The sequence below is a fragment of the Eublepharis macularius genome, chromosome 1 (assembly GCF_028583425.1).
Source record: "Eublepharis macularius isolate TG4126 chromosome 1, MPM_Emac_v1.0, whole genome shotgun sequence".
NCBI lineage: Eukaryota > Metazoa > Chordata > Lepidosauria > Squamata > Eublepharidae > Eublepharis > Eublepharis macularius.
Window position 1 is genome coordinate 222,021,065 of NC_072790.1, and position 21,064 is coordinate 222,042,128.

General features: G+C 44.0%; 1 protein-coding gene across 4 annotated transcripts in view; it reads right to left on the minus strand.

Annotated features, from left to right (window-relative positions):
* Window positions 1-1,157: 1,157 nt before the first annotated feature.
* The window catches only part of PTK2B (protein tyrosine kinase 2 beta), a 117,681-nt gene continuing 97,774 nt past the window's right edge, over window positions 1,158-21,064 (minus strand). For 3 of the 4 annotated variants that reach the window (XM_054988723.1, XM_054988697.1, XM_054988706.1), the window contains 10 exons: window positions 20,084-20,192; window positions 18,932-18,997; window positions 17,256-17,381; window positions 11,121-11,267; window positions 8,761-8,799; window positions 6,743-6,770; window positions 5,784-5,839; window positions 4,378-4,524; window positions 2,935-3,015; window positions 1,158-2,637 (listed from right to left, as the gene is read on the minus strand). In XM_054988723.1, the coding sequence (XP_054844698.1) occupies window positions 2,422-2,637; window positions 2,935-3,015; window positions 4,378-4,524; window positions 5,784-5,839; window positions 6,743-6,770; window positions 8,761-8,799; window positions 11,121-11,267; window positions 17,256-17,381; window positions 18,932-18,997; window positions 20,084-20,192 (1,015 nt within the window). In that variant the 3' untranslated portion in view covers window positions 1,158-2,421. The remainder of the gene's footprint in view (window positions 2,638-2,934; window positions 3,016-4,377; window positions 4,525-5,783; window positions 5,840-6,742; window positions 6,771-8,760; window positions 8,800-11,120; window positions 11,268-17,255; window positions 17,382-18,931; window positions 18,998-20,083; window positions 20,193-21,064) is intronic. The other variant, XM_054988715.1, reaches the window with a different exon arrangement.

Genomic DNA, 21,064 nt, shown 5'->3' on the forward strand with positions numbered 1-21,064 from the left:
AATAATAACAAGAATAATACTATTTAGTATCTTTATAGTGCTTTCATCATTCAAAACACTTCGTCCACATTATCTTGTTGAAATACTTGCTAGAGTCCTATAAGGTTGGCCAATATTGTAAAAAGGGGAGGCTGAGCCCGAGAAGACTTTCTAAGGCTACCTAGTGGAACTTTTGCGGCTGTAAGATTTGAGCCGTACCACTGAGTTCAGAGGAATTTTCTCCCATGTGACTATATGTAATCTTAGGAATGCTTAACAACACATGAAGCTTTATAACAAAGATAGCAAACTCCAAGTTGTGAAATTCCTGGAGATTTCAGGGTGGAGCCTGGAAAGGGCAGGGTTTGGGAGGGGAGGGACCTCAGCAGGGTACAATCCAAAGCAGCCGTTTTCTCCAGGGAAACTAATCTTTGCCATCTGGAGATCAGTTATAATTCTTGGAGGTTCCCAGGCCCCATCTGAAAGTCGACAACTTTGTTTGTAACCAGGTGTGTCAAGCCTTGTTTCATCTCCTCCAACTGGCAGCAAAGCACCAGAGATCTTTCCCAATACTTGCTTTCTGCAATCTTTTTAATGGGAAATTGAATTTTGGGCTTCTGGTGTGCAAAACATATGCTCTACTATGCAGCTATGAGCCTTTCCTGTGTGAAGCCGGACAGGCTGGGCACTGAACCCAGGACCTTCCTCATGCAAATCATGGTTTCTCACACTAAGCTACATTCTCTCAGAGCCGGACTAGTGGGGTTTGATTCCCCACTCCTCCGCTTGAAGCCAGCTGGGTGACCCTGGGTCAGTCACAGCTTCTCAGAGCTCTCTCAGCTCCACCTACCTCACAGGATGATTGTTGTGAGGATAATAATAACATACTTTGTAAACCATTCTGAGTAGGTGTTAAGCTGTCCTGAAGGGTGGTATATAAATCGAATGTTATTATAGAACCAGGGAGGCCATGAAGCCCTTTCAGGTCACAGTCTGTTTTTTCCTAACTTACCTCACAGGATGATTCCTTCTCCCACAGGGAAGTGAACAGACACTTTTGTGAGGATACAATGGAAGGGCGGAACCATAAATATGTAAGTATGTATGCTAACAAGACTGTGTCAAGAAGCACTTTTAATCCTCAACAAAGAAAAGAGATCAACCAGAGAATTGGGTACCTCATTTATCTCAGGCAAAAATAACAGCTTTGTTAAGATGAGTTTGGCAAGAGCCAACATAACCATACAATGTTCAGTTTAAAACCAACAAATCATATTAAACAGAAAGGATTCTGGCGCAGTTACCTTTTTTAACATACAAGATAATATTACAAAGAAGCTCAGGTCAGCTTTGCTGCCCTCACTTCAGGCCTTTTCTTTGAGAAAAGAAAAGCAACTCTAGTTCTTAGGCACACAAAAAAAAGCACATGGGCTTGAAATTTCAAGGAGAGGGAATCCTGCATTCGAAACAGTTTTTTTAAAAAAAGAATGAATGGCTTCAAATGTAATGATTTCTATGAAACTTATGTTTCATAATGAAGCCTGAGTTTAAAGGTTGCAAGGTCAGTTTAATTTTTTTAAAAACTCTGCCAAAAAAATTAGTTTGACTAATTTACATTGGGTCATTTGTATTTGAAATTTCACATTTAATTTTTTCCCCTATATCCCTTTCAGATATACATCATTCAGAAATCCATTTTCCCCCTATAATGGTTTGTCTCAAATTAAGTTTGGGAAGCAGGAGTGAGAAGGAAAAAAAAAGGAAGGATGGGAGAGGGGGGGGGGGCTTCACAAAGTTAGTTGTTAAATAAATTTGTTCTATACAATGTACAAAGAAGCAAAATAGTCTTTTCCAATGAACATATATCCCAATGGGAAATTTCTCCAATCAAGAGTCATGGAGAATGGCTTAGCGAGTCTCCTTCTCCCAGTAGGCCATTAAAACCTTGGAGCAACCAAGGTTTTAACTATTTCACCCGCTCTTCTCTAGCTTACCCTGAGAACCATGTGGGGCTCACAAGCCACCCCACCCACATCTGCTTTGGATCCGCTTCGCCAACCAGATGGACGGTACCTCTTACTGTCACAGATATCCAAAATGAAGCAGAACGTAATATAGGAACCCACTTTCTGTGATGACACTATTGACGCAGGTTCAAAAAGCCCCATTGAGAGGCTTTAAGTATTCCTGACCAGAGGACTAGGGTCTTTAATACAAGTAATCCCACCCCCTTTAGCAGCACGTTCTGTAGGACGCAAGAAGACAAAAGTCTCTTCCCTGCCCTGAGCATGGCTTCTCTTAGGAGTCGCCTCCTTTGTTCTCAGAAGACGGACGTGACAAAATCAAAGACACGAGCGTTTTTGTGGTACGGGGGACAGGGAAGATGGCGGTTGTTTTTATATATGTATAGGTTTTTTTTTTTAAAGGCCATCTCTCTCTCAGTCACTCAAAAGAGACCTTCACCAGGTTAGCTCGCACCCTGGCTTGGTCTACAGCGTCCAGGAGATTCTTTGCATCCACGGCCAGAGTGTGGGAGGCAGTCAGCATCTGGCGCTTGCACTCCTCGCTCAGAGAGGTGACGGCATTCTGCTGAGCCAAACGCATCTTGTTGATCAGTTCAGCAAGGTCCTTATTTAGAAGTTTCTGTGTACCCTCAATCTGCCAAAGGGGGAACATAAAACACACATGCAACCGGTTAACTCAAAGGACACTCCCAGGGCACCTGAAGATAAGTCTTCTCTCTACGTGAGGGGGGTCCCCAACATTTTTGAACCTGTGAGCACTTTTGGAATTCTGACACAAGGTAATGGGTGCAGCCTTTCAGATCTCAGAAGGATTGCCAGGAGGCTGCAGCAAAAGAGGGTTTCGGAGCACAGACCATCCTAGATAACTTTTTATGGCTCCAGTAGGGCAGACTCACCCAATTGCAAGAAAGATGTCTTGTTGCTGACCTACCTCATTGCGTGAAGATGCGGGCAAAGCCGGAAGGATGTCATCTACGCTCCCAATGAGCTTCCGAAGAGAGAGACCCACATTCTGTCAAGAGAAAACAAAAAGCGCAAAATTAAGGCTCCTGACACTTGTTGGCCAGAAAGGCTTTTCTCTATGTAGCTCTGGACCTCTCTTGGACATGAGGTTACACTACCAGGATCATCAGTCCGCTCATTCTTCACCTACTTCACTGCATACCTTAATCAGGGATCAGTTCTTCCATTTATGTAATTATTATCAAAATGATCTTTGAAAAAGAAAAGGCTTTCAAGACTTTTTAAAGGATCATTAAAGAGGGGGCTTGGTGAACATTCACAGGCAAGATGTTCTATAGCATCCATTCAATAACTACAAACATCCCGTAAACCTGTACTGAACTGAGCCACAACACAGGTCTATATTGGTGGTAGTAGTGGGATACGAACACAGGAGAAGCAGTTCTTCCACTCTGTGGGCTCCAGATTTTGAATTGCTTTCAAGGTAAGAATCAGCACCTGAATTTTGTTGGGAAACAAAGAGGTACCCAGTGTGGCTATTTTTAACCGATTATGGTCACATATTATACACAGTAGCATTTTGTACTAGCTGAAGATTCTGAGTCATCTTCTCAAGGCAGCTCCATGTTGACCACGTTACAGCAATCCATCTGACACATTACAGTAACATGGATCAGCGCGGCCAAATTGGCTCTGTATAGAAAACAGCATAGTTTACAGACCAGACATAACTAGAAGAAAGCTGCCTTGGCCGCAATGGCAACCTGCTTCTCTAACAACAAAGAATGGCCCAAACATACCACAATCAGTCAGAGATCAATAATAAATAATATGTTCTATACATAATAGATAATTAGTATATTGGTATATATGGCCCAAATGTAAAGCTTCCTTTGTTCATAAGAGCAGTTCTCTGACTAATTTGCTGCACGTCTGCCTTAATTTATTTATTTACGTCATTTATATCCCACTTTCCCCCCCCCCCAATGGGGACCCAAAGTATCTTACATTGTTCTCCTCTCCTACTTTTTATCCTCTCAACAAGCATGTGAGGTAGGTCAGGCTGAGAGAGTGTAACTGGCTCAAGGTCACTCAGCACACTTTCATAGCAGGGCAGGGACTCACACCTGGGTCTTCCAAATCCTAGTTTGAAACTCTAACCACTGTACAACTCTGGCTCTCTTAAAAATAGGATGGTTTAGAGCACATCCTTTTCGTCCAGAATTCAATCTTGGACACAGCCCAACTAAGACACTTCTGGGAAGCTCACAAGCAATCCAAGGATGGTCCTGTTGTTCATCCTCAGGATCCCAAACTCGGAGGTAATAAATACTGTCCCTGAAAAACTCTCATTCCATGAGCTTTGCCCGATTTGTCACTGCCCTAAAAGTAGTGGCAAGTTCCATGTTACCTTCACAACGAGGATGTACCGCTCTGGTGGATGGTTGCTGACCTCGTTCTTAAGATGCAAAACAGCCTTCACCAAGTCCATAACATCACTGTATACAGTATCATCCGTCCGATCTAGGTTGGCTGTTGGAGTTGGCTGAAGTGACATCTGACAAAGGGGGTATGGAATTAGTGTAGGACAGGATTTCCCAAACTCCTTATATCAGAGACTTTTTCTTAGAAGATGGAAATCGGAAGCAAACTAAGACCCCAAAAGGGAAGTTTCACAGTGTGTAAGAAGATGTGCCATCAACCCTTACAGAAGCTCAAAGTTTGTGCTTCTGCATGAGTCAGGGTTCTAAGTGGACCACCTCAGAAGGGAGAAGAATCTGCTGTGTTTCCACTAGCATTACCAACCTCCAAGAGGTGCCTGGAGTTGTCCCAGAATTACAACTGATCTCCAGACTACAGCGATTAGTTTCCTTAGAGAAAACTGTGGCTTTGAAGAGTAGACTCTATGGCATCATGTCCTTGTTAAGGTCCCTCCCCTCCCCAGATAGCACTCCCAAATCTCCAGGAATATTCTAAGCTAGAACTGGCAACCCTAGTTTCCACGTGGGGAGTGAGTGAACGATCCAATCTAACCTGATGAAGGCAGACAGTAGAATTACTTGCCTCCAAAAGAGGCCAAATAGAAAAAGGCATGGCCAGTGCAGGGAATCCTGCAGAGATATATGAAGCGCTTTCTTCTGTGGGTAAAAACTTAAGAGCTCACTAGAAGCCTTAATTGATTAATTCATTAACTTTTAGTGCTATGGCAGCACTTCTCTAGCGGTGCACTCATGTGCTACAGCACACATAGTCTGCAAATCTCTGGCATACATTGTGCAGTCCATTGTTATCTAACTTAAAATCCCAGCTAATATTCATTCCAGTGCTCTATACTGTCCATTCTTATGGTGGTGCATGCAGGTGTACCACTTCATCCTGCAAAGTGGGGGGGGGGGGAGGGCTCACAAGATGAACTGACCATTCACATTGCCTGAACACAGCTGGCATATCTGGAAGACAGGTTCCAGCCTAGCCTTGCTGCTATGTAAAGGGGTACATGGAATAGCTGAGATACAGGACAACCGCTTCGATAAGAAGTAGGCCACAGTGGCTATGGAAATCCCATGTTCAAAACCCTTCTTAGCCCAATGCTCCAACATAACTTGAGATAGTAGCTCACTTTTGCTCTCAATACCCAGTTTCCCAGGGCATGTATCATAACACTGAGGGCATCTACCACACCACATTCCACCAAGAAACTATGGCTTATGGCAGCTTCGCCCTTGCCCCCTATGCCTGAGAACTGTATATGAATCAGCTCAGAGTCCAGAACCAAACGGGAAAGGAAGCAACTTGCTATGGAGTTTAAGTACATACCTGAGGTACAAATCTGGGTGGTTTCTTGGGGGCCCCTGTAAACTCAGCTAAACCATCAATAAAAAGGAAACAAAGAGCTTTTTATTATACATATTAACACATCCACACATAAAATATTTCTACTCAGGCTGCTGATCAGTTGGTTATCTATATATATAAAGACAAGTGTCCTGACTGACTCATCAACGCCCAGCCCAAACCCCTGAACCTAGAAATATGAAATTTGGGGAGAACATTCCTTTCATGATATAAACACACACTAAGAAGGGATTTTAAGAAATTCGCCCCCTAAGGGGGTAAAAAAGGGTAAAATGTGTTTTCCCAAAGGGATACAGATTCCCTGTGTGGCTGGCAGGCTACTGCCTGCTTGCGCCTCTGCCCACTGCCAGCCCGGCCACTCTTGCAGTTGCTAATGGGAGTCATTGAATATGTCCTGAGGTCAAATGCACCTCCTAGCCTTCCCCTCAAAGTTCATGAGGGTTGCCAGTCTCCCTGTGGGGCCTGGCTTTCCTGTGTGGCTGGCAGACGCCTGCCTGCTTGCACCCCTCTCTCTCTGATTGGTCAGCTGTGGAACTCTGTGTTCTGAGGTAAAAATCAGGTCAAGGAAACTGCAGACAGTTGAAGAAAGGCAGTAACTGTATTTAAAGTAGTTAAAAACCGTAGCAAAGTATGGGTATCAAGCTAGTTTAAAATAAAACCCAATAGCTACCTGGCTAATCAACTAGTTAACAGCATTTATATATATTTACAGTTTTTTTTTTTTAAACAGTGGTTTTTGGAGACAGCTGCACTAGAAATCAAGTTCTCTTATGAATGAAATGTAAGGGGAAAAATAAATAATAGTGACTTATAAACAAAAAAAAACAAAACAGTATCTTGTGCAACTAAGATGACAGAGAGATTGTGGCACTAGAACTCCTTCATGCAAGATAATGGAATGGATTGGGATAAATACTCACTGTAGCCTGTCTCCTTATCAGGAAGTTTCTGGAAAAAAAATCAAGAAATCCACTGAAAACTGATATTTCAACACAATGTAGAAAGGGAAACCAGCTGGAACTAAGCAGCAAAAGAGAGAGAAATCATGCAATCTTAGATAGCTGTTAAGGGCAATATTTTATGTGGGGGTATTTTTGCAGCATTTTTGCTGTAGTGGCTAATCAAAGGGGCCTGTCCACCCCATTTTGGTGCATTCATGCTTCTGTTGTTCAGGAACAGCACAGGAAGTAGAGACAGCAGCAACTCAGATGTTCAAGAAGGGAAGTGAGGAAAAGGCAAGCGACAGGCCAGTGCAGAAGGGCTTAAAAGTGAAAACCTCTTATCTTGGTACAATTTAAAGTGCTGCTATTGTCCAAGAAATCTCTAAACAACCATGTCTGGAGCCCTGACTCTCAAAAGCTTCTGGGCATGGAGTAGGGGTCACTGGGAGTGTGGGGGGAGGTAGTTGCGAGTTTCCTGCATTCTGTCCAGGGACTAAATGACCCTGGAGGTCCCTTCCGATTCTATGATTCTATGGACTGCCTTCTCCCACATAAACCTGCCCTTTCATTCAGATGCTTATCAGTGGCTCTGATGACTGGAGCATCCACTGATCTTGGAGGCTAGATGAATGGTAACTGGACAAAGGCCATTTCAGTGATTGCTCCATACCTTTGGATTGCCCTCTCCAGGAATAGCAAGATTCGGGTCCAGAGCTCTGACTCTCAAAAGCTTACATCCTGGACATCTAGTTGGTCTCTAAGGTGCTACTGGACCCAAATCTTGCTCTTCTACTACCAACTCAGCCACTTACTTGATACTATCTCGCCAGGAATGTCTGCCTGGCACTAGCAATGAGGTGCAAGAGAAAATGAGAGACCATGAAAATCATTGGCAGGAACCTTTGGGGTCCCAGGGGCTTCACGAGGGCAATATAGTAATCCTAAGAGGAAACAGCTAGTTGTAAGGTTGTGGGAATGGAGTTGGAATGGAAGCACAACTGAGGTTTGGGATGGCAAAGAAGGGCTGCCAAGACTAGGAATGCAAGGATTAGGAGGGTGCAGAAAAGATGCTGTATCTGTGTATTCCTATATATGTTATCTGAAAATCTGATCAGATGCTGGGAACAGGCATGTGCTTTGGGGTGTATGGAATTACAGAACAGAGAGGGTGGGGCTTCTGTTAGGTGTCTTCCTCTAAACCATCACTTTTTGTTTTGGGAGTTAATGCTCAGAATTTAGCACAAATAGGATTTATCTCTTATGTACATTGCTAAGAATGATGAATATGGAATGGCAGCCCTCCCCCTCTTTCTGTTCACACAAAGTTCCAAATGGATGATGATGGTTTCTGTCCTCCCAGATTATTTTGCTATTTTGTTTTACAGCCTGGGGCCATATTCAGCAATGAAGTGCCTTCTGGTGTAATGCCGGTATCAACACATTTTTAGAGGGGCTTCCGTTATGTGAAACACATTTGCTCGGTTCAGTCATAATACAAAACCATGGTTTATTGTGACTGTGTTAGGGTTGTGAAACCAGTATTTGCTCGTAGAAAACCACTCAACTCCTGACTTTCCTCAACAAATGCTGGTTTCATCACCTTCACCCTAGACAGGTATTAACTGTGGTTAATGAACCAACTTCAGATCCTGGTTTGACAGTCTCTTACTAAATGGTTAATGAAGTGGCCCAGGTTCAGAGGATTACCTTAACCACAGATACGTCTGAACTGAGCCATTAGGTCATCTGCTCTCACGTCATCTTGACTGCTTCTTTCCATGGGCACTTGCCTTCCGTACATCAGTTCTCTAACAATCAGGAATGCACAGACTGAGAAGGAAACAAGGCCCTGACTTAATGGCAGGGAATTAGCCCAGGTGATCTTTTGACCATTGGAACCACCAGAAGAAGAAAGGCTGGGTAAAGTTTTAGAAAGGCAGCAGAGGGCATTTCTAGAGGCTGCAGAGCTAGAGATGTTGCCCTTTGTGGAGACTTACTGGGGGAGAGGAGTCACTGTTCATAGAGGTTATGGGGTCCTGTGGTGGAGAAGAAGGGCAAATGGTAGTTACACACTAGCTATAAAAGAAGGCTGAAATGCAGCTACAAACTTGCAATTCGAATTTTCACACTACTAATGTCAAAGTCTGAATTTCTAAATTTACACTGAAGTTTAAGCCATCTTTAAGTTTCAGTTGTGGTCTAGCTGGACGAGGAGCTGCACATTCAAAGGGTCCTAAAATCATTTTTTAAAAGCTATAACATTGCTGCTGGGCTGTACTAGGAAGGAATAATGGGTGGCTGGAGGACTGGATGGTGCTCACCACTCATCTGATTGGCAGGATTTAGTTTTTCCAAAACACACTCTGTAAAGAAAACCTAAATCTTGGGCTTCTATCTAATGAAGGGATCTTGACTCTCAAAAGCTGATACCCTGGAAATCTTATTGGATTTTAAGGTGTTATTGGACTCAAACCTTGCTATTCTACTGCAGACCAGTACAACTACTCACCTGAAATTCCTGGGGTTGCTTCCTAGGACCTCATTCCCCCATGCTTCTCCCTAGACTCTGCAGAGGCTGTCCTCCATTGTGTTGCTCGCCATCTCTGTCCCTAGCACATCCACATATGCAAGACCAATGTCTTTCAAGAAACCCTTACAGACATGGAAATGCTAGCAGTAAAAGAGGTGAGTGCATAATACAAGACAGCCTCTGCAGCAGCAGGAGAGAAATGCAAGGGGAATAATGTCATAGGGTCCAAGCCCTGGTTTTGAATCAGTTTGTTTATTCATAGTGCTCGAAACACTGTTCCAGGTGTTTGTTTCAATTGGATCAGAGGAGGGGGGAAAGAAGGCAAGAACAGTGACTCATGCAGAGGCACAACAGAAGAGGCAGAGGTCAAATAATTCTGTTGTATCTTGGGCGTGACTGAAAATGTTCCAATCACTCCTGGTGCAGTGGCGTTGCAGAATTAACTGCATCCAGCTGATACTGTTTGGAAGAACACAACAGTAAATCTTCTTTTTCACTGTTATTGTTACTTGGCAGCTCCTTTGAACATTATGAGCATAAACTTTTCCTTCCATACTGTTTCTCAGATGTGGTTCATACACTCCCTCTCAAAACCAACCTTTTTGCTGCAGCGAGAAGAAAAAAACCCAAGTACAGATGCTGCCCCATTCCCACATGGGGGCTGCTAATTAGAAACAAGCAAATAAGGGGCACCCAGTCACCCGCAAAAGTGTTTCACTTCTTTGAATATTTGAAAATGGAATTGGATTGTAAATGCATTGTGCTTGCATGTTTTCATATCATAAATGTTTTGTGCATGCTTCTTTCCCCCCGCCTTCCTTTGCTATTTTTGTTAGAGCTCTAAAACATTAATAAAATAAAAAGATGTGTTTCGGTCCTGTTGGAGTGGGGTGAAAAGCTGCTTGACACGTATGTCAGCTTGAGCCATACTGCCTCCCTATGTTCATTCAAGGGAGTATTTGGGTTCAGAGTCACTATTCTGTGCCTGGCTATATGGCTTTTCTGTCTAATAGTCTAGTCTCTTTCCTTTGGCCTGCTAGCCTGCTAATATCAAACATACTCAACTGCAAAACATTTATGTGCGCTCATACTGCCACCAGGGAACTGCAGCTTGATCCAGTATGTTGCAACATGTATTCTACCAACTGTGCAGGCACAAAAACAGGGCACGCACTCCAATGTACTTGATTTTAAAGGACACATGACCTGTGCCAGCACTGCACAAACAGAAAATCATTAAAAATGCTATTTGTTTTGAATTGCGAACGAATTGCTGAAGTGTTAATATCAGGTGCTCAGTTTGAGCAACTTATACACCAACAAGCAATGCGAGTAGGATAAGTTTAGAGAAGGCATCCCTGCTGGAGATTCTAACCCCAAATCTCCTGGATCATGTCTAGTTTGGCTCACAAAGAGAGAGTTGGGTTTGATTCCCCACTCCTCCGCTTGAAGCCAGCTGACTGACCTTGGGTCAGTCACAGTTCTTTCAGAGCTCTCTCAGCCTCACCTACCTCACAGGGTGATTTTTGTAAGGATAATAATAACACACTTTATAAATCACTTTGAGTAGGTGTTAAGTTGTCCTAAAAGGCGGTATATAAACGGAATGTTATTATTACGATTATTCCTCTCAGGGCCTCTCAATTTATATCAAGAACCTAAACAAAAGTAATTAATGGGACACAATATTCTCGAGGCAATGGTTCCTCTGAATCCCACTCAGTCAACCCAGTTCCTGTGGCCTTGCTGAAGAGACTCTAGAAGGAAAAAGTTTTTGGACTGGACAGCAACCTGGTTACTGCCTGCCCATCTCTTCCACTAACACACCAGAGCTTTCTCCTCCTGCCTCAGCCATTGATAATCTTCCGCCATCTGCTTCTGTTGCTTGTCAAGAAGCTGCCTCATCTTGGCCCGCTCCATCTCCCAAAGCTTCTGGGCCTCTTCTCGGCTGCTGGGCCTGAGGAAGTCTTCCTCCTTGAGGGAAAAAGAACAACACCTTTGTCAACTCTTCACATGATCAGTTTACCCTGGGATAGCTATTTCACTTCAGTCGATTTCTGAAACAGATCTGGTCACAAGTCTGGGCATTTCTTAAAGACCATTTGAAATGAGGTGAGGAAGCTGAACCTCCATGTTCAGAGGCAGTATAACTTTAATTAACAGATTCCGGGAACAATGAACAGGAGAGCAACCTGTGAATGTGTAGGTAGACGAAGCCGCAGCACTGAAGGAGTCCTAGCAGTGCAGTCAAGAGCTCCTTGTCTTAGGATAACTACTAAATGTTAATTTTGTTACCAAGTCCCAAGGCTAGAGATAAATGTTACATGAGACACAGAGCTGCTGCTGTTTTGTGTCTTTTCCTGGCCATGTCCAACATAACACAAAGTGTAGCATGGCATCATCACTCATTGTGTATAGCCCCCTCCTTGCAAGTCAATGATGTGACACGTGGGGAAATACACAGCATGATAACATTATGTTCCATGATAGGTTTCTCTTTTGTATTTTTATTCCAACCTTCCTCTAAAGAGTGGTATACATGGTTCTTACCATCTCCATTTTATCCTCACAACAACTCTATGAAGTTGGTTACACTGATGGCCAGGGGCTGGCACAAACCCATCCAAGGTGCTTCCGAACTGAGTGGTAATCTGTCACATTTTTATTTTACTTTTTCTCCAGGGAGCTCAGAGAAACTTACATGGTTCTCCCTTCCTCCATTTTATCCTTATAAAATGGGCTATGAGGTGGGCTATGTCACTCAGCCAGCTTCAGGGATTTGAACCTGGGTCTTCCTAGTCCTGGATGAATACTTTAAGCAGTATATTACACTGGCTCACTTAACTAGATATTTGCCAGGGAGGGGAGAAAGAGATTTGGAGTGGGACTGATTTGGGCATAGCTAAGACGAGAAGAAGACAAAAGCATGAGTCCCAGGTGTGGCTCCTCACAGACAAGAGAAACCTTACCCTCCAGTAGGGTTGCCAGCTTCCAGGTGGTATCTGGAGATCTTCTGGAATTACAACTGATCTCCAGGCAACAGAGATCAGTTCCCCTGGAGAAAATGGCTGCTTGGAAGGGTGAACTCTATGGAATTATACCCCACTGAGCCCCCCCTCCCCAAACCCCACCCTCTCTAGGCTCCACCCCCCAAATCTCCAGGAATTTCCCAACCTGGACCTGGCAATCCTACCCTCTAGGGAGTTGGACCTCCTATCTGGCTTCCTTCCCAATTGATGGAAGAGAAAGAAGCCATTGTGACATGTGTCTACATTTTGCCAGGAAGCCACAACTGTTTTCCTTCCTTTTCATCTCCCTTCATAAAAATGGCTGCATATGGTACTCATAGTGTAGTAATTCCAAAAGCCTTCAAAGAGTACCTGGAGGGACTGCCAAGGGGTACATTCAAGGCCTCATGAATCCAGAATCATTCCAAATCAACTCCAGAGTGAAGCCAGAATGAAACTACAATGCAGCTTTGTCAAGAGACCCACATAGTCCAAAGATAAGGGGGAAGGAAGACAAAGGCAATTAGGCGAGTTTATAAATAAATTCCCAATGTTTCCTAGGAGAAATCAAATCGTTAAAGAGCTGTCACTGTTGTACCTCGTAAGACTTCATTTGTATAGGACTTCCAACCGTCTGCAAGCAGGCAACACTGGCAGCTATTTAACTGCTAAATAATTTACCCTGGTTAAGGCTTTTGAAACATGCTGGGGTTATTTATTAAATATTATTACTGCATCTGTTTGGCTTTGGCTTTTTGTATTTTTCCTGCTACTATTCCCTTTGTCCGACAAAACTGGGCTGCAGAATTTCATATCTCCCTAAGAATCTCCTCTGGGAGCCACTTTGAGGTCTTTGGCTAGGATTTTCATACCATATTTTAAAAATTGGGAGAAACATAGGTTCACGTCACCTGTCATCATATGTTCACTTATTGGGCTGCTCCCATGTGTTACAGACATTTCTACTTGCCCCCCTACTTTTCTACTTGAAAACAGCAAAGGCCGTGAGTAATCGAGTCAGACACAGACCCTTCTGGAACTTCAAACATATAAGAGCAGCAGAGCAAGACGGGGCAGAAAGGCAGTGGGGTGTCAATGGCAGTCAGGGACTATGTTAAGGCAGGGAGTTCGCATACGTAGCAGAGACAGTAGCGCAGAGAAAGGTAATGAGCTCCTTCATGGCGAGGCGGCATTAACTTCTTCTGTAGATGTTGCTGCTCCTATCACATTGCCTCCAGTAATTGGTACTGCCTATTAGGGGTGTGCATAACAAAATGCTTGAGCCGGAAAAAAACATGAAAACAACTATTTGCGGGGTTACTGTGTGATACTCCAAAACAGTAATGCTAATTGAGGCTGCTTGGGAATCACAAAATCCCCTCCCTGAAATAATCTCTGCTGCCCCCACCCCCGTCTCGAGTTCTAGTGCTTACCAGCCATGCTGCATGAGAATTTTCTACTTTGATTCTACTGATTTCCTGGACAATAGCATTTCTCCCTTCCAATCAGATCTTTGAAAGGGAGGATCACTCCCATCCAATCCCAAAATGCAATTCTCCTTCCTCCCTACTTGTGGGGTGAAGAGAGTTTTTTCTCCTGTTGAAAGTAGAAAACCTGGGCTTGTTCAGGGGCCCCACAGTGTTCAAACCCATTGTCCAATTTGCTTGAAGCTTGGGGGTTCTTTGGTGGACTTGCAAAAGAAGCTCTGCTGCAATTTTAGGGATATTTGGTTAAAAAACAATGATTCCAGCCCCTACCTCCAAGATCCCCCAGAGGGAATAATGGGAAAGCAATTATCCGGGGGGGGGGGGGCTTGTTCACGGGCCCATCGAATTTAAACCCTACCAAGAGACATGGGTCTCAAGTGGAGCCCCCATAGATCATCCACCATTAAAAGGAGAAGGCAAGGCACACCACAGGCCCATTGCAGCCTGTTACACTGCTGGTGGAAGACACACACAGGATCAGCTAGAGGGCACCATTTAGAAATTAGCATGAGGGGGAAGCGCCCCAGGTTTTTTTGCAACTGCCAGCAGAAATGTAGTACGCAGAACAGATATGTTAGGGCCTCCTTAAACTACCACAGTAGGATAAAATTCTGCAGGCTGTATGTATGTTGCCTAGCAACAAAGTAGGCCAAAAGCCTAGAACAGGGTTACAGATATCCCTGTTTTCCCATTTCCCAGGAGAAGCTTTACAGGCAGTGCTTTTTTTGTCTTTAAAAAAGGTACTGGTACTCATATATATGGTTGCACTAATTTTCACACCCCTTCAGAACACAGGAGAGCCCTCCCAAAAGCTGGGGGTACTCAGTACTGGTGAGTACTGCCATTAAAAAGCCCTGTTTATAGTGATAGCGAAAAACAAGCCCTCACTTGAAAGGGACAGAAGGCCTAGACTAACCACAAGTGACAAAAGGCACAGATTGGACACTTGTCTGCTTCCCTCAAGTTTTGGCGGGAAATGTAGGCAGCTTGGCGGAATGTTGGACAAGTGACAGTTGAAAAGTCCATTGGACAGCAGTCAGAGAGCCAAGCTTCGAGACCAGGATGCCTACATTTCCCATCAAAACTTGAGGGAAGCAAACAAGTGTCCAATCTGTGCCTTTTGTCACTTGTGGTTCTGCCCTAAGAGACAGAGCCACTGTGTTTGTCTTCGTAAGTCCAAAGTTCTAAAAACTAAGATTCTGGGCTACTTCACATAGTTCATTGCTTTAAAGAGTTGAAATCAACCTAGGTTTATATTACACTAGGTTACTGGTTTTCTAGTAGAACTGTGTATCTCATGAGCGGGCTGTGTGTTAGAAGAGGGTGCCATATTTCTGGAGCTGCAGACCTGAGACTCCAAGGAAGGGAGGGGTCCGGGAGACACAGAGTGGTGCCTAGAAAATCAGGGGGCAGAACCCGGCAGCATCTGTGAAGGCAAGGAATGGCACCTGGTAAGTCAGGGGGCAGAGTGTGGCTACACCTAGGGTTGCCAGGTCCCCTTACCCTCCCAGAGGAAGGGGGGACCTGGCACTCACCTTCTTAATCCCCTTGCGTGCCTGAAAAGAGTGTGTGCGCGCTCCCATCGCAGCACAATTATGTCACTTCTGGGAGTGATATTATCACGCAGGCCCCCAAAACACCCCCACACTTTGCACTGGGCCGATTCTTAAAGAATCATGAACTTAAAGTTTCATGAAAATACAGAGTTGATGTGATTAAAATGTGGAATTCCTTGACACAGGATACAGTAGAAAAGAGCAAGAGTAACACCTATAAGACTAACAAAATTTGTGGTAGGGCATCAGCTTCCATGAGTCACAGCTCACTTCTTTAGAGGTGTTCTTTAGTGTTGGCCACAGGCACAGACAGCTTTAAAAGGGGATTAGACAGATTCATGGAGGATAAGATTTATTAGTGACTAATAGCCATGGTGACTAAAGCGAACCTCCACATTTAGAGGCAGTAAACCTCTGAATACTAGTACCAGTGGGCAACCTCAGGGAAGGTTCTATGCCCTATTGTTGGCTCTCCAGAGTAACTGGGCGGCCACCGTGTGAGACAGGTTGCTGGACTTGATGGGCCACTGGTCTGATCCAGCAGGGTTTTTCCTGTGTTAAGATCTCTTCATGCATTACAGAAGACACAAGGTTGGATCTGGGGTACTATTTAGGAAAACATACATGTTCCCTGGGACACATATTGGTTTCCCCAACAGGCCCGAGTGCACCTCCAGTAATGTTTCAGGCTGGAAAAATGGCATGGGGGGAAGGCTGAGGCCCCTTGTCTATGTGCACTGTGGTCCCGACCCTAATTGGGCACGGCATGGTCAGAACTGAGAAGCCCCCACAACTCACAACCTGTGCACTCTTAATGTGTGAAGAGGTACCTTGGTTTCTCCATCTCGACTTTCGTTATCTTGCAATTCTTTCAAAAATAGGATACAATATAATGCTTTGGAATGTTCAGATGCTTTGCATATGATCTCTCAGTAAGCTTTACAATAACCCCGTAAAGCAGACCCATTTTTTAAAATTTTAATAATAAATTTATTCCTCATTAACTTAAAACATAACCATACAAAACCCATTCCACATTAACTTAAAACAACCATACAAAACCCAAAATATAACAATTCCTAAGGAGTTCCATACATTTAGAAATTCAGTCGTTCTTGACAATGAATGTTAGAAGAAACAATTTCTTTTTCCTGCAAAAATTGCACAATAGGAAACCATATTGCTTGGAAATTTTTTCAATAGGCTTCCAAATTCTGAATGCCTGTAGAGCAATCCACTTTACCTAATATAAAATGGTTCCAGATGTAATCATACCACTTTTGTAGTGAGGGCCCTTTCTTATTTCTCCATTTCTTGGCAATCTCTATCCTAGAAATTGCTAACAAAGTTGTTATTGTAACCAGCTTGTTTTTATCTACTTGTTTTAACAAATCTATTTCTAGAAAAGTATTTTCTGGGGCCCATATTTTTAACCCTATCTTGCACACAAGGCAGTGGGTGATTGTGAGAACATAGTGGCTTGCTTAATGGGGATCGACTGAGTTCATTTCTGAAGTGTCTTTTAAATAAAAATCCTCCATTCTTATATCCTGGAATGCTACACCATAACAGCAGTTTGTGTGGACACTTGAAAAATAGACCCAGGTTGGCTTCAGCACTTACAGGTCAACCTTCTCTTGCAATCAGGAACACTTTTCACAAATGCTCACTCTTGTTCAACATTTCCAGGTGTCCAATCATTCAGAAACATTAGAAGATTCAGAACTTTCCCCCATCTATTGCCAATGCAAATCTGAAACAGCTTATAGGGAGGGCAACAAAACACTCTTTGATGCTTGCTGGTAATATACCAAAACAGACAGTCATATGCAAGCACCTCAGTGGCCACTAAAGCACCTTCTGCTTAGCTTTGGGACTGCACACCAGGCTGACCTGCCAGCCACGTCTTACCCTCATGCTGTGACGCTTGAAGACGTTGTGCCTGTTGAGCGGTGGGGTGTGCAGGGAGTTGACGGGTGATGGGTACTCGATGGGACTGGTGAGCGTTGGCGAGCTGGCACACAGACCCTCGGGCACCTGGGGAAGGGGAAGCAAAAGGCAGCGGACACGAAACCAGACACAGCTAGGCAATAGACACGCAAACAGGAGCAGAGACAGCACACTTTGGACTTTCACACAGCACCCGGAGCATAGGAAAGGACCTGCCTGCATGCATTCTGGCTACATTTTATGTTTTAGTAAGAGGCAGTGGCATTTGTGCCAGAGACTCATCATATAGTTTTCACATTAGCATTTTAGAAAGTCCAGTAGGGAATAACCTTGTTTAATACCAAAAAACAGATTGATATGAGCAGCAATCTTGAAGCTTTATGTTATTTATTTCGCTGCAAAAAAAGCCAATTGAATGTATTACCTGCTGGGTGAAAGTCACTTTGCAATCCTAAAGTCACATACATGGAAGTTTTAATAGTCCAATGCAAGAGTTACAAAGAACCCAGTTTGGTCCCTTGTCCATTTCTACTTGTGAACCGGGACCTGCCTTCTTGTGTTCTGTATAGAGCCAGGCATAACAATCCAATCGAGAAGTCACCCGTGACAGTGACCAGGTCTCTCTTTCCCAGATATTTACAGTAATTTCTGTTCTGCATTTCTATTTCATGCAGGAACTCGGGACAGGGTGCATCATGCCATGGATGGCAGAACTTGGGTTCCTTGTTCTGTTAAGGCCACATAAGTGTGTCTGCTGTAGGGCAGAAACGTTTTATAAAATTGTAAGTACTAAAAATATAGAAAATTGCACTGGGAGAGGGTTGTCTAAAAACAGATGTCCTTTGTCAACAATCATGTCATGACCAGTAAATAGGCAATAGGTGCACATGATTCTTGAACAGCCTTCCTAAACTCACCATTTCCACCAGTAATGGAAGCACTGGCTGGGATGGGAGGGTAGATTGAAACAGAAGTTATAAATCCCACTTCAAGGGAGGAGAAAATGGATGACCTAAAAGGAAGGTGTCATCACTACTGAAAGAAAATGCCTGTACACAGCAGCATTAGAGAAGCGCATTGTCAGGGGCTGACTGCTGACAGAGAAGCATAGCTAGGCTGTTCATTGTTCTCTCCACATGGAGAGAACAGTATTTCTAAGAGCCAAAAACATTTAAACTTTGAACATTACACATAATGCCTGTTGCTGTGACATCATTGCAGAGGTGCAGGAATTCCAACAAGCACTTTAAACAAAGCCATCTTGCAAAAGTTGCAGACAAAGAAGGAACGAGCCTGTTGCAGTACTGGCTACATTTGGCCATTAAAACCTTTCTGTGTTTAATACACCAGGACGAAAAGAACAAAGTCTAAAACCAGATTTCCAGGGTAGAATTTGCAACCATTACAGGACAATCATCACTTTGGCTGTTGCAGAAATCCTGAAAAGTATCAAGAAGCAGCTATGAATTCCACAAAAAGGCATCAGGGTGACCAAAGATCCACAGCTTGGAAGTCATGCTTGTACCACTGGCTACAAAAGTGTGGCAAGAATAATAAACAAAGCATATGGAGCAAACTGGAGCTCAAGGAGGGGAAACCTTCAGTCTCTCTGCCTAATGGTAATCTGAAGTCCTTACCTGGAACTGCAGCTTGGGAGCCAGTAGGTTGGTTTGAGGAGGTGGCTTGTACTTTGGTCTGCTGGGCTGGAGAAACAGAGCAGGAAATCAAATAATATTGGGAAAATATTTTGTATCTTCTGCAGGTGTTTTTTTTAAAATCCAAGTCATAAAATTAAAATGAATATGGTTATGGTGAAAAGGATATTTTGCGTGACAGAATAAAGCAGTTGCCATTATTTTATACCCAGGTGGAATGCAAGTCCATGCTTAGAAATATTTCACTACAGGCATCTTCCAGAACGGGACAGCAGAAGGGATTAAAAGGGGGGGGGGTGGAGTTGTGCCTCCCTCTGAGAAGCTGATGGTAGGCATCAAAGGATGACCCAAATGCTACAAGGCAGGAATGGCACAACGAGGAGGGAGAATTTGGGTCAAAATCACCCCCCGCTTCTGCCAGTGGACATTCTGACATGAGTAGAAACTTGCCTGACAGAAGACCAAGGAGGGGCAACTTTGCTCAATTCCCCGCCCTTCCTCATTGCAGAGGGCTGCTTGGAACAGAGGGAGGGAGGAACGACCTGCATCCACCAGTGCCACTGCAGTCACACTTCCATGGGATCCAGCCTAATGCTTTTAGATTGTATTAGGCATGGGGAGGGGATCTGGAGAAGGTAACCAAAAATTGCTAAGACTGATGCTCAAAAATCAAAAGCTGAATATAGTTTACATGTATGGGTAAATGTATCACTCAGTTAAGCTTGTATTGCTGAGAAAGAAGTATTATGTTTGCAGGAACTTACTGCTGCTTTTTTTGGATAAGCAAATATAAATAAATAACTGATATTACCAATATGTGGGTGTGTCTTGATATAAAGTTTATTTGAAAGCTCTGATTTAAGACAAGCCCTGTGTTACATCTTGGGGGATCATTTTAAGATCTAATTTGTTAGGTTTTCAGTTTTTGAATGGGATACAATGAAAGAGCTGGTTTGCTACTCTCTCTACAGCACAAGCTGTTGTGAGATTTCAGCATTACTAAATCCGGGGGTGGGGGCTCAGAGGTCACCCTGCTCTCTGTCATGTTTGTAGGAACTGTTCCCTGTGAAAACCAAAAAGTGAAATCACAGCAAGTTTGCCGGCACTTCCAAGATGCCTGTGTGTTCTTCTTACCTTTGGAGGGGGCTCCTGGAAAGAGGTGGGCTCCATGATTTTGGGAGGGCGGTGGCGGTTGTTCCTCTCTTGTTCCCGGACAATCTCCTTCTCCATCTGGTAAATGTCACTTTTATCAAACAGGGAAGAAGAGGGAAGAGACCAATTCAGCTTTACAAAACAGCATGCCCTACTACTTGCAAAGCTCTCATGAGGAGGTCTTAGCCACAGGGCTTCCAGGGAAGCTGCCCTGGACCCTGAACTGGGCAGGGAGGGAGTCCAGCACTAGAAGCTCCCACCACCCTGCAGCCAATTGTCCTAGCCACTGCCATGGCTGATCCCCAGCACATGGAGAAGAGTGACCTGTTATAGGGTCCCAAGCTCAGGCAGCATGGCTGGGAGGGCAATCAACTGTAGTCTGGGGGGACACCACCCTACAGCTGATTATTCCCCCTGCTGCCTGAGTGATTCTGGAATGCCGTCCTAATGTTTTGCCTGGGGCCACAGAATCACTAAGATTGCCCCTGAGCTCTCAACATGGCTTTTGTCCAGCTTTTATCCACCAAGGGGACTTCATAAGCCTAGCTATTATTGGACACAGTCAAATGGGTATCAGGTTCAAAGTTTCTGGCCCCACTGTAGGATTCCACAGAAACATCATCTCCCTAACCAAAAAAGTCCAGTCCATTCAGACCACAATGTGTTACAAACTGAATGCAAAAGCCACCAAGTGGCAGGCAAACAGTTCACATCCTGAACTGAACTCACTGCTTGGCTTTGAACAAGTCATTATTGCTGAGCCTTGCTGTCCCCAGCTGCACCAGTAGAAAAGGTCAAGGCCGTGGCTGGAGGAGAAACGTGTGGAATGCAACACTGGATGCAAAGGCATTTGTATTGTAGGGAGGGGGTCTCAGATGCTTCGCTAACGAGTTAAGGACCATAGACTTCACCACTGTGTTGCCTTATGTACTATGCGTTATTTTAAATATGTGCTCCTATGAG